This window comes from Ranitomeya variabilis, chromosome 1 (genome assembly GCF_051348905.1).
Source record: "Ranitomeya variabilis isolate aRanVar5 chromosome 1, aRanVar5.hap1, whole genome shotgun sequence".
In the NCBI taxonomy this organism is placed as follows: Eukaryota; Metazoa; Chordata; class Amphibia; order Anura; family Dendrobatidae; genus Ranitomeya; species Ranitomeya variabilis.
The window spans coordinates 1,106,460,625-1,106,475,231 of NC_135232.1; the positions used below are offsets into that span (position 1 = coordinate 1,106,460,625).

Here is a 14,607-nt window from a genome sequence, read left to right on the forward strand (position 1 = left end):
GAAAAACATAGCAGGTAGGTCCACTTGTATAAAATAACTTCTTTATTAGGGTTCCATTAAAAAAATATCAGACTGTTCAAGCTCTCATCTCTGACATGGTTCTGGCCAAATGTCACCTTTAGTCCTAGAGATGACTGTTGTGGCTTAACGGAAAGAGAAACAGGATCAAGGGTTCGAATCCAGAAACATGACGCTGCTAATTTGATGACAGCGAAGTGCGAGCCATTGGGAACACCAGGTGGGTTCTCCAGCGTGGCAGGGAAATAGCAAACTTATCAATGGGTTCCCTCACGGATTGCAGATGATCCATGAGCGACTCCCAAAAAAGTCATTATTGTTTGAAGGGGGGGAGTTCTTACAAAATGGATTTCCTGAAATGGGCAACCCCTTTAATGTAGAGGTAATGGAGCTTGTTGGCACATATATCATCACTGTCTACGAGCCTCATCTTACTTCCATTCACAGCTTGTTTTTTGCTGATTGAAATGGAAAGAGCAGCAGAATAAATTGATTTCCCTTCATCTGTTCTCGACTACTAACCAAATCTCTCCCACTTGTGAATAGACTTATTTTAGTGATAAATTTATATAGAGAAATAGGTGATATTGTGCTAATCATAGATGACCATAGATTAGGTCTAAGAGGTCTATTGTAGCTTTTACCCGACCTCCTTAAACTCTAAGATTAGCTTCTCCGGTAAAGAGTATCACAACTATCCGTGGGTTGTATTAGTATTGGTATTCCGTCTCATGCGAGTGATACCAGACACAACCAAAGGACAAGAATAAATCTTTTTCTAATCTCCTACAACTTTACCTTCTGCGGCAGATAACAAGGTGCTGCTCTCCATCACCTCCATGAGGATCAATAGGGTTAGATATGAAAAGGATTTCAACTGATAGCAGCGATGAGCTCAGGTATATGAGCACCTAAGTCCAATGTTAGTTTTTTAGCAGAAAGAGCAGGGCAAAGCACCAGAAATGCTCCACTTCTGGGACCGCTGCAGGCTAGTATGTTTAGACTGGGAAGGGCCATTAACCATGGACCTTCCCAGCCTGATAATATCATCTCACAGCTGTTTGCTTTACCTTTACTGGTTATCAAAATAAGGGGAAACCCATGTAGTTATTTTTATTATGTATTTATTATTATTTTTATAAACAAAGCTAAACACTCGTTAGTGCCACATGAAAGGCACTAAAGGGTGCAAGTTTATTATATGTAGGTGGACTTGTAAAATTATATATCTACAGGATATATATATATATATATATACACAATATATATATACCGTATTTTTCACTTTATAAGACGCAATTTATTTTTGGGGAAAGTTAGGGGTGCGTCTTATAATCCACAATCTGTGTGCTGTGCTGTAGAGGAGGAGGGGCGGTGGCTCTGGAGTGGTGTCATGGGGCAGGAATGGGCTGGCTGCAGGCTGCAGAGACAGCGGGAGGTCACGTGCTCCCGCTCATTAGCCTCATGTAATATTCACTGCGCCTGCTGTCCATCACCTCGGTGCTGAAGCTGCGCGAGTTGGTTGACAGGGGAGCAGCAAATATTGCATGTGCCTTACTCTCCCCCCTTCCCATCAGGAAGCAGTGGCACAACCGAGGAGCTGGGAGCACAGAGCCATCATCGGAAGGTGAGTTAACTGTTTGTGACTTTATCATGTGCCTGCCAGCAGCACAGGGGGACATATAGTGACCGAGGGGGGGCATGTGTCTGTCAGCAGCATAAGGGGTCATATAGTGACCGGGGGGAAGCATGTGCCTGTCAGCAGCACAGGGGGGCATATATTGACCAGGGGGGCATGTGCCTGTCAGCAGCACAGGGAGGCATATAGTGACCGGGGGGGCATGTGCCTGTCAGCAGCATGGGGGGCATATATTCACCAGGGTGGCATGTGCCTGCCAGCAGCACAGGGGGGCATATAGTGACCAGGGGGGCATGTGCCTGTCAGCAGCACAGGGGGGCATATAGTGACCGGGGGGCATGTGCCTGCCAGCAGCATGGGGGGGCCATATGCCAGCACAAGGATGGGGGTTATATAGATACCAGGATGAGGGACATAAGATTTGTAAGACGGACACTGGCATTATAAGACAGACCCCCATTTAACATAAAAAAATATTTTTTTTCTCTTTTTCTTCACCAAATTTGGGGGTGCGTCTTATAATCAGGTGCATCTTATAAAGCGAAAAATATGGCATCTATTATATTGCTAATCTCCTTCTATCATCTATGTTTATCTTTATAATTACTTTATTAGTTTTCTTAACTAACTTTGATTTACATTATGTAAAAGATGTTAAAATCTTATTGTATGTGGATGTCATACGGATGTTAGACGAGAAAAAAAATGCACACTCGCATTTTCTCTAACCAGATGTGAGCGAGGCCTAAAAGGAACTTTGAAACAGCAAAATAGTAAAAAGTGAACTATTATACAAACATGTTTATTATTTCAGTCTGGATCAAAATATCCTTATTTAACCCAACTGGAAAACCTCTTTCAGGGAACAATAAGCACAGATATATTAAGAAATGTATAAATATATGTCATCAGTTCATCTCTAAAAGGGGTTTTCAAAACAAGCAATTATTTTTTGTTCCCTGCCTTGCCCACAGTAAATATAATAAAATAAGCTACACTCATTCCATGTACCTCAGATCCAGCACTGTTTTTCCACCTCCTGCTTACCATCTTTTTTGACAAGCCTCTTAAGGTGGCACCACAATTTCAGCACATGTGACCACTGGAGCCAATGACTGATAGTCGGTACTAGACAGCTGATTGGCTGTCACGTGTTGGGTAGTTGTGGCATTGCCGATGCAGCATGTCAACAAAAATTGTTGGCAGCAGCGGAGAGGCAGCGCAGGACAATCAGTGTGTAAGTACAGCTTATTTTGCAACTTATTTACTGGTCAAGCCAAGGAATAAAAAATAAGGGAATAGGACTACTAGATTTCTTTTTTAAAAAAAACATTGATTTTTCGGTTTGGGTTCCTTTAAGTTTTCTTGCAGTTTTTTATTATGAAGTGAGAAATCAAGTGTACTTGTCCCTTCTCATAACAGTTGTCATGACAGCACGAGTAGAAGAATCTGATTACCTACATGCCTCTGACACATCACATTAGCACTAAATCTTAGGAAGACTTACCTTTTTCAGCTCTCTTCGTATCTTGCTTTTCAAGTAAAAGATATCGAGGACTTTCAGGAAAAAATGGCAAAAGCACAACTTGTAATGCCGCAGGAATCAGGATAAACCCAAACAAACAGGGCCACAGGGATTCCTGAAATATCAAAAAGGGAGAATTAGCCGGAAGAGAACATTATCATACTCTGAAAGAAAGTCTGAAATAGGAGCATCAGCAATGTCAGGTAATGAGCAATACACATCATGGGTACAGCACGATGCAATGCTTTTCCTATATGCCCCCTGTACTCCAATAATGGGTCACCTTGGGATGTACAGTGATCGAATAGTGTTGTAATTGTGGCCCAAAAATTTAACATGGAACCCAAACCTAACAGATTTTGCTACATGTCATTGTAAATGTCAAAAATGATGACTCAGTTATGGTGGAAATTGGGAAGATCTGGATGGGACAAAGGCCTACAGATAGGACAGTACCGTAAGGAATGAAATGGGGGTGAGGATGATGGTGGCGCTCACCTGTAAGGGCTATGTATGGACCAAACAGCTGTAGAAGCCTGATGTGCCGTAGCTGCATCTCCATGGGTGGAGGAGAATATTGTCCGGATAGCAGTTTGGCCAACCGGAGATTATCACGATGTGCTGGTTGCGCTCACGGAAAAGATAAAATCTGGAGATTATAGGCAAGGGGTTTTTTTTTTGCACCCATGCATTTCAGCGCCGGTGGTTTTTGCTGTCGTTTTTGTCATTTCAGTTGCCATTTGTTTTCTTCACATTGAGAAAGGCACAGGTGCTGAAAAATGCGTTGATGTGAATCAAAAACCTTGCTTATACTCTCCGCGATAATCTGCACTTTGCCAGTTACGGGAGAAACACATGTTTTAGTCTTATTTGTTGCACGTAAAGTCATCGGCAAAATCTGCTAAACATATTGTTCATCCCAATGCAAGTTTGTCTGTAGAATGTGTTTGGTGTTGCGGCTTAACTTTATTCAGTTTAATTGGGATAACCGGCAACAGGGCTGGCACAAGCACCACGTGAGCACAGGAGGGTGTCAGGGCCCACTTTGCCCAGGCTTTAACCTACAGCATACTGTATGTATGCAGCAACCTCAGATAAGCCTGTTACATACAACATGGGTGCCAGCTCTGTTATACAGCTGGCATGAGAGTCTAACTGCTGGCAAAGGAGTAAATACTAATTACAGCATTATGTCTCATTTAAGAGGTTAGAAATGGGGAAAGTGCCCATCTAATGCCCACTGGTCCTTCCCACCAGCATGGTTGTGTGGTGCTGATGGCATTATCATGTAAGCCAGGCAGCCTACTGAAGGCCAGCCTAAGGATGTTGAAGGCTGGGCTTCATGTAAGATAGGTGCATTTTAAAATATACTTCAATGTTACAGTATTCAAACTGTCCAAACTAATAAAATATCATATTTTTCTTACCATACAGTGAATTTATAGCTCCTCAAAGGCAAGGAAGAAAAATTAGAAAGAGAAGAGGACCCCACTGGGACTCTGTCATCCAAGGGCCATGAGAAATGTGCTGAGGAGCACTATTTCTGGGAAAAAAGTAAACTTTTGAAATCCTGGTGCAGTGACCCCTGTTACAGCTAGGGGGCGCTGTGTGTACTCCTCAGGATATGTATGGAGGCGTATCTGTGGTTATAATGATGATAATAAGATAGTGACCGGCAGGATTGTAAATGGCCGGTATGTGTTGCAGTTGCAGAGTGAGTCTGCGCTGTAAGCCTGAAGTGATGTTGCTGTTCTGGGACCTGTAGTCCCTCAAGTGTTTGTATAGTTGTGAATTGAGGCTTACTGGGCTAGATTGAGAGCTGGGTAGGTCAAACAAGCCACACATACACCTCCCATCTATGGGAGTGGTTACAACTACATAATGTGACCATGGTGTGGTCACATGGTCGGTAGTGGTCTCTATGGTCTCTGTAATGTAGAGTGTGTAGATCCTGTATGGCTTGTGTGTTAGGAGATCCTGTGTGTGGACTGGATCCCTGAATAGTGCACTGTGAGGTCATGGATCTGAAGACCGGTGTGTTCTGAGATCCTGGGAGTAGGATCGGATCCCTGATAAGCGCACTGAGAGACTTGTGCGTTGGATGGTCCCAGGTGGGGACGGACGTCCTGAACAGCACACGCAGTGGACTGTGTTGGAAGTCCTGGGAGTAAGACTTCCTGAATAGCACAAACTGTATTGGGAGTAGGACTTTCTGAAGAGCACATGGGAAGGAGAGTCTGCAACGGCACTGCACTGGGGAAACTACAGCCCGTCTGAGGATCTGTACTGTCAGGTGGCCTAGTGAGCAAGGCATTTTCTGGGATGGTGATCCCAGGTCGACAGCTTCCCTGAGAGAGAGGACTGACAGGAGTCAGCGTGTGGAGCAGGAGCTCCTGGAAGGTAACACAGACTATGTGAACCACAGACACGGTGCAGCATATTTAGAAAGTAGAGCTCCAACTTACTGCTCTTTCAATGAAGCTGCCCCAATGATCACCCCTGGCAATTGGCTGTAGTCAGAGAAATCATGGCACCCATTGAAATACATATTTTACAATTATGTAACGCACAGACTAGAAATAGTATTCCCTCTGCAATAAAATATCGGGTTACCCATGGCTTTCCAAAATCAATTGATCGGCCTTGTGGCTCTAATATTAGAGGAGTTTATGGTGAGATAACCCTTTTAATGCTTAGAAGATTATTTTAGCTGTTAGTAATCCATATGCCTATCGGCAGCTCTAGAGGAAACTTCAGCCTCCTGTGTTTCAATTCTAAACCTGTTATTCTTCCACAGTTTTAAAAATTGATGACAAATCGGGAATTCCAACAAGATTTCTTTAAAATAATTTTAGTTTTAATTTGCCGGTTAACTTATTGATTGCTACCATGTGTTGAGCTTGCAGATATGGGGGATGCAGTTGGAATTTCTCTGTACTACATTAGTATTATCCTCTGCTTTACAAGACTTTTGCATTTGTAACGTGAAAAGTTTTGACGGAATAATTGAGTTTCTGTGTCCTACCTCAATTAGAAATTAACACACGTCACCCTTTCTGCTATTCTTCGCAGTCTTTCAGAAACAAGTCACCTTTCTCTTTCTCGGTTGTAAGCAATTATTTTCTTCTTGTACATTTTTTTTTATGATGGCAGAAGTTATTTGAGCTTATGCTTAACTTTAGTGATATTAAAGGGAACTTATAAGAAGAAATTTCTTCCTAAAACTGAGGGTATGGCTGTATAGGTGCTGTTACCCTGATAAGATCCATATTTTTCTTGTAGAAATATGCCTAGGAGATCTCAGCGAGAGGTGGCACATGACAGGGGCTAGCGTACCTGTCAATCAAACGTAGGATCTAGGCACCGGGTGGGGAATAAGGACTGTGACCTAGAGAACTGGAAGTGCTTTGATGTGCCCCAAAGCTAATTTTCATACAACTTCAACAGAAGATTATTCAGTAATGAGAGGGCAAATTTATACAAAAAAAGGTTTTGACTTGGGAAACAGTCAGGTGGTCATATAGTTCAGACTGAGATCGGAACGCAGTGCATGGACTTGCTGGCGGGTCTACCGACCCAAGCATGACAGATGCATAGAAATATTAAAAAAAACACCATAAGAGGTAAGACCTCCACTATTCTAGACAAAAAACACCAGTACACAGGCAGAGATACTTATCTGTCCAAGGCCTCCAAACAATTGCACTAACCAAGGTGCAGCGGCCCAAGTTAAGATGGCAAACGCATAGATATATATAAAGCTGCCATGCTCAAGTCGGGAGAGCACTGTGTGCCGATGTCAGTCCAATTTATACTGTCGTCTGTCTGCGCCGTAACTCAGGATAACAGAGACTCGCTCAATGGCGTCTTTTAGAGATGTCATTGTTCCGAGATCTCAATCTGCCCATGAACTGCCTTTGATGCAATTTTATTAACCCCTTTCACGACCTTGGAATTTTCCATTTTTGAATTTTCCATTTTTTGCTCCCCTTCTTCTCAGAGCCATAACTTTTTTTTTCCCTCAATATGGTCATGTGAGGGCTTGTTTTTTGCGGGACAAGTTGTACTATTGAATGATACACTTGATTTTACCATATAGTGCACTGGGAAACACGAAAAAAAAATCCAATTGTGGTGAAATTGCAAAAAAAAAATGCAATTCTACAATAATGTTTTTGTTTGTTTTTTTCACCATGCTGACTTAATGCCAAAACTGACCTACCATTACGATTCCTCAGGTCATTATGAGTTTGCAGATACCAATCATGTATAGGTTCTTTTATTTAAGTGGTGAAAAAAATCCAAAATTTGCAAAAATGAAAAAAAAATTACAGCATTTTCAAAGACCCGTAGCGTCTCCATTTTTTGGGATCTGGGGCTAGGTGAGGGCTTATTTTTTGTGCGCTGAGCTGATTCTTTTATTGATACCATTTTGAAACATAGTAACATAGTTATTAAGGTTGAAGGAAGACTTTAAGTCCATCTAGTTCAACCCATAGCCTAACCTAACATGCCCTAACATGTTGATCCAGAGGAAGGCAAAAAAGAACCATGTGGCAAAGAGTAAGCTCCACATTGGGGAAAAGAAATTCCTTCCCGACTCCACATACGGCAATCAGACTAGTTCCCTGGATCAACACCCTATCAAGGAATCTAGTGTATATACCCTGTAACATTATACTTTTCCAGAAAGGTATTCAGTCCCCTCTTAAATTTAAGTAATGAATCACTCATTACAGCATCATACGGCAGAGAGTTCCATAGTCTCACTGCTCTTACAGTAAAGAATCCGCGTCTGTTATTGTGATTAAACCTTCTTTCCTCCAGACGTAGAGGATGCCCCCTTGTCCCTGTCTCAGGTCTATGATTAAAAAGATCATCAGAAAGGTCTTTGTACTGTCCCCTCATATATTTATACATTAAAATAAGATCACCCCTTAGTCTTCATTTTTCCAAACTAAATAGCCCCAAGTGTAATAGCCTATCTTGGTATTGCAGACCCCCCAGTCCTCTAATAACCTTGGTCGCTCTTCTCTGCACCCGCTCCAGTTCAGCTATATCTTTCTTATACACCGGAGACCAGAACTGTGCACAGTATTCTAAGTGTGGTCGAACTAGTGACTTGTATAGAGGTAAAATTATGTTCTCCTCATGAGCATCTATGCCTCTTTTAGTGCATCCCATTATTTTATTTGCCTTTGTAGCAGCTGCCTGACACTGGCCAACATACAATGTGGTACATACAATGTTTGGATAGCTTGATATTGCATTTTATTGCAATGTTGCAGAGAATAAGAAAAACGTAATTCTGACATTTTGATTTTTTCTCATTACGCCATTCACCAATCAAATTAATTTAGTTTATATTTTGATAGATTGGGCGTGACTGAACACAGCGATAATAAATATGTTTATTTATGCTTTTTTGTATTGCTTTATTTTGAATAGGGCAAAAGGGGGGTAATTTAAACTTTTTTTTTTTTTTTTTCTAATATTTTTTAAAACTTTTTTACTTTTTACTTGCTTCAATAGTCTCCTTAGGAGACTTGAACCTGCGATCATTCAGTTGCTTGCGCTACACGTTGCAGGGCTTCTCTTGATCCATACGGAATTCGTTGAAAGAGAAGAGTGTATGGGACAAAATGACAGACCTTTTTGTCGGAGAGATAATTCTGGTGGAGAGAGATTAGGTGAGGAAATATTATGGACAATCTGTTCTTTCATACCTGTGACCGAGTCTGCATTTGGGACGGTCATAATGTTACGTTGCGGTCTCCAGTCCCTCCTTGTCGATATCTTGGCCCTTTTCCTCATGATTTTCAAAAAAATAAGGTGTACGCTTGGAGCTGTTGCTGTCGGAGCTTGTGGAGACCGATGAATCTCCTCTTGGAAAGATCCTTGGCTCCCTGGAAAAAAACGGTGTCGTGGCCATATATATATATATTTGATTGTGCTGATAATCATCTGCATCTAGTAAAAATTAGGTCATTTTATGTTCCTGTAGATGAGCTTGAAATTCCTCTATCATCTTGTCATTCTTAGGTTTCATGTAATTAAACTCCTCGGTAGTAAGGGTATTGGTCATCTGTTGTATTCTGTTCACTTCTAGATCAATTTTGGTGATCTCTTTCTCAAAAAATTCTGCGGTTAACAAAATAATGTCCATGAAGCATTTGTTTAGTATACCTTTAAACTTTGAGCAATATTCCTGACTGTCCTATTTTTTGGAAAAGGTCAAAGATATCGACAAGGAGGGGCAGAAGACCGCATCGGGACATTATCACCATCCCGAATGGAGACTCAGTCACAGGTATGAAAGAACAGACTGACTATAATATTTCCTCGTCTAATCTCTCTCCACCAGAAATATCCCTCCTAAGGAAAGGTCTGTCATTTTGTCCCACATGGAAGACAGTGATCAATTTACACTTAAACAGTTAAAACTATATGTACCAAGCAGCTTTCATCTCCCACAATCATAGGATCCAGTGAAGACTTACCGTACATCTCCTTGGTGCAAAAAGATATTTAGGATAGATTACAGGAGATTTACAGAGAACAACTGTGGGTATAACACAACTTTTCGGGAGTTGAACAAAGGGCACTCAGGCACTTGAGTGATGATAAGCAAATTATTATCAAACCTGTGGATAAGGGTAGGTCAATTGTAGTTATGGACCAGTCTGATTATAAATCCGAGATATATTCCCAATTAAACTATAGACTCACCTATTCACCCATCCCAAGGGATTCCACTTTTGACATAACCAAAGGGATACGAAATATAGTGGATAGGTTTAAGACCTTAGGGGTTATTGGTGCGAAGTTGGAAGATTTTCTCATTAACTCACATGTGGTACTCCTGTTTTTTTACACTTTTCCAAAGATCCACAAAAAATTACATCATCCTCCAGGTTGAACAACAGTGGCCTCCACTAATTCTCTATTATCTCCTTTGCCCAAGTCCTTGAAAAACTTCTCACCCAGCTATTGCAGTATGTACCCTCTTGCCTTAGAGATGCATCGCATTTTCTTTCGCAATTACGGTACATACATTAAGTAGGGTTTCTCGTAGTGGCATACTGGTTACTCTGGATGTTAACAGCTTATACACCAGTATTGAACACGGGAGGAGTATTGCAGCAGTACAGACATTTCTTGACACAAATACTTCCTTTTCATCCAACCAGATGGACTTCTATTTATCTCTATTAAATCTGATTTTAAGAACTTTCTCCTGTTTGAAGACCAATTCTTCCTACAGAAGACCGGGATCATGATGGGCTCTAATGTTGCGCCTTGGTATGCAAACATTTTTATGGCCCATTTTGAGTCTACGTTTGTCTACACTAATATCTTATTTCAAACACTCTCTATGTTCTGGAAAAGATATACTGATGATACCTTTTTGATTTGCTGGGGTGACATTAGCACAATTGAGACCTTTTTCATGAACATAAATCAGTGTATTCCCAACTTGTCCATCATTTTACATCACCATTCCAGAATGATTAATTTTCTGCACACTAATAGCATCCTGGATGACAAAGGCACCTTGACATCTGATCCATAAACAGAACCGATTGACAGAAATTGTCTTCTATGCTATTCAAGTTCTGACCCTAATCACATCAAAAGAGCGTTGCTCAAGTCACAGTATCACCGAGTCAGACGCATTGTCTCTGACGGCTCCTCTCGGGACACCCGATTGGAGGAAATCTGAATTAAATTCAGGGATAGAGAATATCCCAAGACACTTTTGTATTTCACTCCAACTACTCGAACATTACAAACCACCAACTTCCCCACGTCACCTCTGTGAGCACATATCACCCATTTATGCATCTGATCCATCTTTCTATCCAGAGACACAGGCCATTTTCAGGCAATTAATATCTGAATATACCAGAATTTTCAACTCCACCTTTGATTTGTCAAAAAAAAATAAAAATCTTAAAAACCTATTGGTCAGGGCTGATATCGGTTCATGGCATTCTTGATAACTCAATGGAAGGTCACTTTCCCATGCCTGCATTTTTTACAATGTTTAAATATAAACAGCATGATTATTTCACTCATCCCAGGTCAGGAAAAAAGTTCCTCATTAAGGGTTACTTCGCCTGTGAATCCTCACATGTGATTTATCTGTGCAAGTGTCCAAGTGGTCTCGGATATGTTGGTGAAACCACATAAAATAACTGAGACCGCATCTCCCAACATAAATCTACAATCCAATGTAAAAAGACTATGCTGCCCATTCCATCATACTTTATCTCTGTGGGACATAATGTGGCACAACTCTGATTCCACGTTTTAGAATCAGTCCTTTTGACCAGACGAGGTGGCAGTAGAGTTCTTAAATAGAAAGAGAGAGGCCTTTTGGATTTACAGGTTGCAAACATTAGAACCCCATTGACTTAGAGAGAATATGAAATCTTTTCTTGATGGTACCATTACTTTGATGAAGAGTACATTTGATCTCCTCTGTATCTACTGCGTCTTACCATTACTAGTGATCCACCTATTCATTTCTTATTTTAATTTTGTTGCTACAGATCACCTATTGTCCCACCAGATATTGAGAATCTCAACTCAAATAATGTTTCCCTCTTCTTCCTTTTCTGTTTCTTTCTTGTTTCCTAATTCCCCTTTATTTTATTTCCCCTTCCGATTGCCCCCATAATGTATCTTCCTCCTCTTCTATTATGTTTATCAATTACCTCTTCACCTTTTTTTATTATGGTCTTTTAATTTTAGTTTTCCCTTTGTTATATTTGTTATTTCTTTGTTCTGTGAATGTTTTCTAGCCTGCACTATTGCTGTCTTCTTATATTCCACTGCGCTTGCCTCACTGTCCGATTGCTCTCTGTAGCCTTCTGGGTGCATGCGATCTGAATCTTACTTTCAATGCGCAATACTGCACATTACACTATTTCCCTTCATTTTCTCTCTGCGTTTTTCAGCCACAAACAAATTCACGCATGCGCACTGGGTGCTTACAGTGTCACTATCGCTCAGCTGATTTTGATGGTTGACGTGCTGTATTCCCTGCCCCTTCATTCTACTTATACCAGACCTTTTTCTTCTGGAGACACACGATAGCATGCTATGTCAAGCCAATACCCCATAAACTGAAAAATAAAAGGACTGGTAACTAAAAGTATTTGTCACTGTGGCTTGTTTTCCACATATACTCTTATACTTAGTTGTACCTTGTGGTCTCTAAAATTCTCTCTTTTCCCTCTTTGACTTTAACACTTTTTCATATACGTCTCCACAGATATCTTCCACTCACTGATGAGCACTTGGACAGGTAATTCACTTCTGATTAATATGTTTTTCAAGGGCTATATGGCTTTTCTTTAACTTGCATCTTACTCTTCTTGAATTTTAACTCTCTTTAGCTCTCAAGAGTATCCTTTATGTTTTTTTTCTTAAATTGAGATATACGCTCCCTCCAAAACCAGTGGGTTACCTGACCGTAACTGAGTGAGTGTATACACAAAGAGGCACATGTGTGTATACATGGATGCATGCATTTGATTTGCTTGATGTATTGAGTGTATCACTCCAGGCATTTTTCTCTTATATTACAGGGAATAGTTACTTAAAATCAAGCATCCCACCTTTGAAATTTACTTGAGTTTCCTATGGACAAGAAGCAACGTTTGTGTTAGTTTTATTTTCTTGTTATATGCCTATATGTTACTCGATTTCCTGTTTCCAATTCTGAGACATACAGGTGCTTCTCACAAAATTAGAATATCATCAAAAAGTTACTTTATTTCAGTTCTTTAATGCAAAACGTAAAACTCATATATTATATAGAGTCATTACAAACAGAGTGATCTATTTCAAGTGTTTATTTCTGTTAATGTTGATGATTATGGCTTACAGCCAATGAAAACCCAAAAGTCATTATCTCAGTAAATTAGAATAATTACCAAAAAACACCTGCAAAGGCTTGCTAAGCATTTAAAAAAGGTCTTGTAGACCGTTTCATGAGGCTCCACAATCATAGGGAAGACAGCTGACTTGACAGATGTCCAGAAGGCAGTCATTGACACACTCCACAAGGAGGGTAAGCCACAAAAGGTCATTGAAAAAGAAGCTGACTGTTCACAGAGTGCTGTATCCAAGCATAAGAATGGAAAGTTGAGTAGAATGAAAAAGTGTGGTAGAAAAAAGTGCACAAGCAACCAGGATAACCGCAGCCTTGAAAAGATTGTTGAGCAAAGGCCATTCAAAAATTTTGTGGAGATTCACAAGGAGTGGACTGCTGCTGGAGCCATTGCTTCAAGAGCCACCGCACACAGACGTATCCAGGACATGGGCTACAAGTGTCTCATTCCGGGGGGCGTGGTTTGCAGGGGACAGGAGCGGATGTGCTTCTGCATAGCTCTTGATAATCCCCTATTTTCAGCTACTTCAGCTTACTTATTTGGGGTATATTTGGTCCTAAAACCTGTAAGAATATGCCTGGACTGGGAAATAATAAGATAAAAGATAACACATAAAAAAAAATTCCTTTGCCAAGACGGGGAGGTACCGGAGGGAAGCCTAATGGAGGCCTGCGTTCCCCTGAGGTAAAAGTGACTGAACATTTACCTCATAAATTGGATCACTGCCAAAACCCAACGGTATCAAAGCCTTATAGATCTAAGAAGACCTGTCGGACATCTGTAATAAAGACTCCTGCTCTTATTGTGGCTCCAATATCAGCTGATAGTGACCTGGGGGGAAGGCGGGTGAGGGTGACGGACACTGAGACTGTGACTCTGCAGATGGGAAAAAACGATGATGCTGCAAAGTTTCCTGACCTTACCGAGGCTCCGGTGCCGGCTGACAGAGATTTGAGGAGGCGACAGCAGACTGTGGTGGTTCCTGGAACTGTGCCAGTCGACACAGACCTGAGGAGATGCCAGGGAGCAGCGAGAACTCCTGGTAATGTGACGCATCAGAGGAGAGAGCGGGATGAATCACTGTCTTCAGCACTACACAGACTCTGCAGGGTTCTCCTCTGCTTACCATGACCCAGGAGGAAGCCTCAGATATGACTCGCCGGAGTTCATCCCGAAGGTAATAGAAGGTGAGGGAGGAGGGAGTATAACAATGGTGATAAAGGGAGTGCTGCAAAGCAGCGAAGCCTTTCAAAGGAGTTCCATTCTGACAGGATAATGAGAGAATCCTCAGAGGCTCATCATATACAGCAGGTCCCAGAGGGGAAGGTTATTTTATTTAAACAAAATGAAGGAAAACAGAGAAAGGTTCTCAGGAATGACACTTCTCACCGACCATCTGATAAGATAAGCAGAATACCAATACTTAAATCCAAAATTCCTCATCAACCACCTAATATATTGAGCTATAACACTACTAAAGGACACATGACTAAACTACAGTTAAACGGGGCCAAACGTCTACC

At 41.1% G+C, this 14,607-nt stretch overlaps 1 protein-coding gene across 3 annotated transcripts in view; it reads right to left on the reverse strand.

Annotated features, from left to right (window-relative positions):
• The window catches only part of SLC2A9 (solute carrier family 2 member 9), a 466,623-nt gene that overhangs the window by 239,552 nt on the left and 212,464 nt on the right, over window positions 1-14,607 (reverse strand). For all 3 annotated transcript variants that reach the window (XM_077280149.1, XM_077280147.1, XM_077280148.1), the window contains exon 7: window positions 3,165-3,297. In XM_077280149.1, coding sequence (XP_077136264.1) covers window positions 3,165-3,297 — 133 coding nt within the window. The remainder of the gene's footprint in view (window positions 1-3,164; window positions 3,298-14,607) is intronic.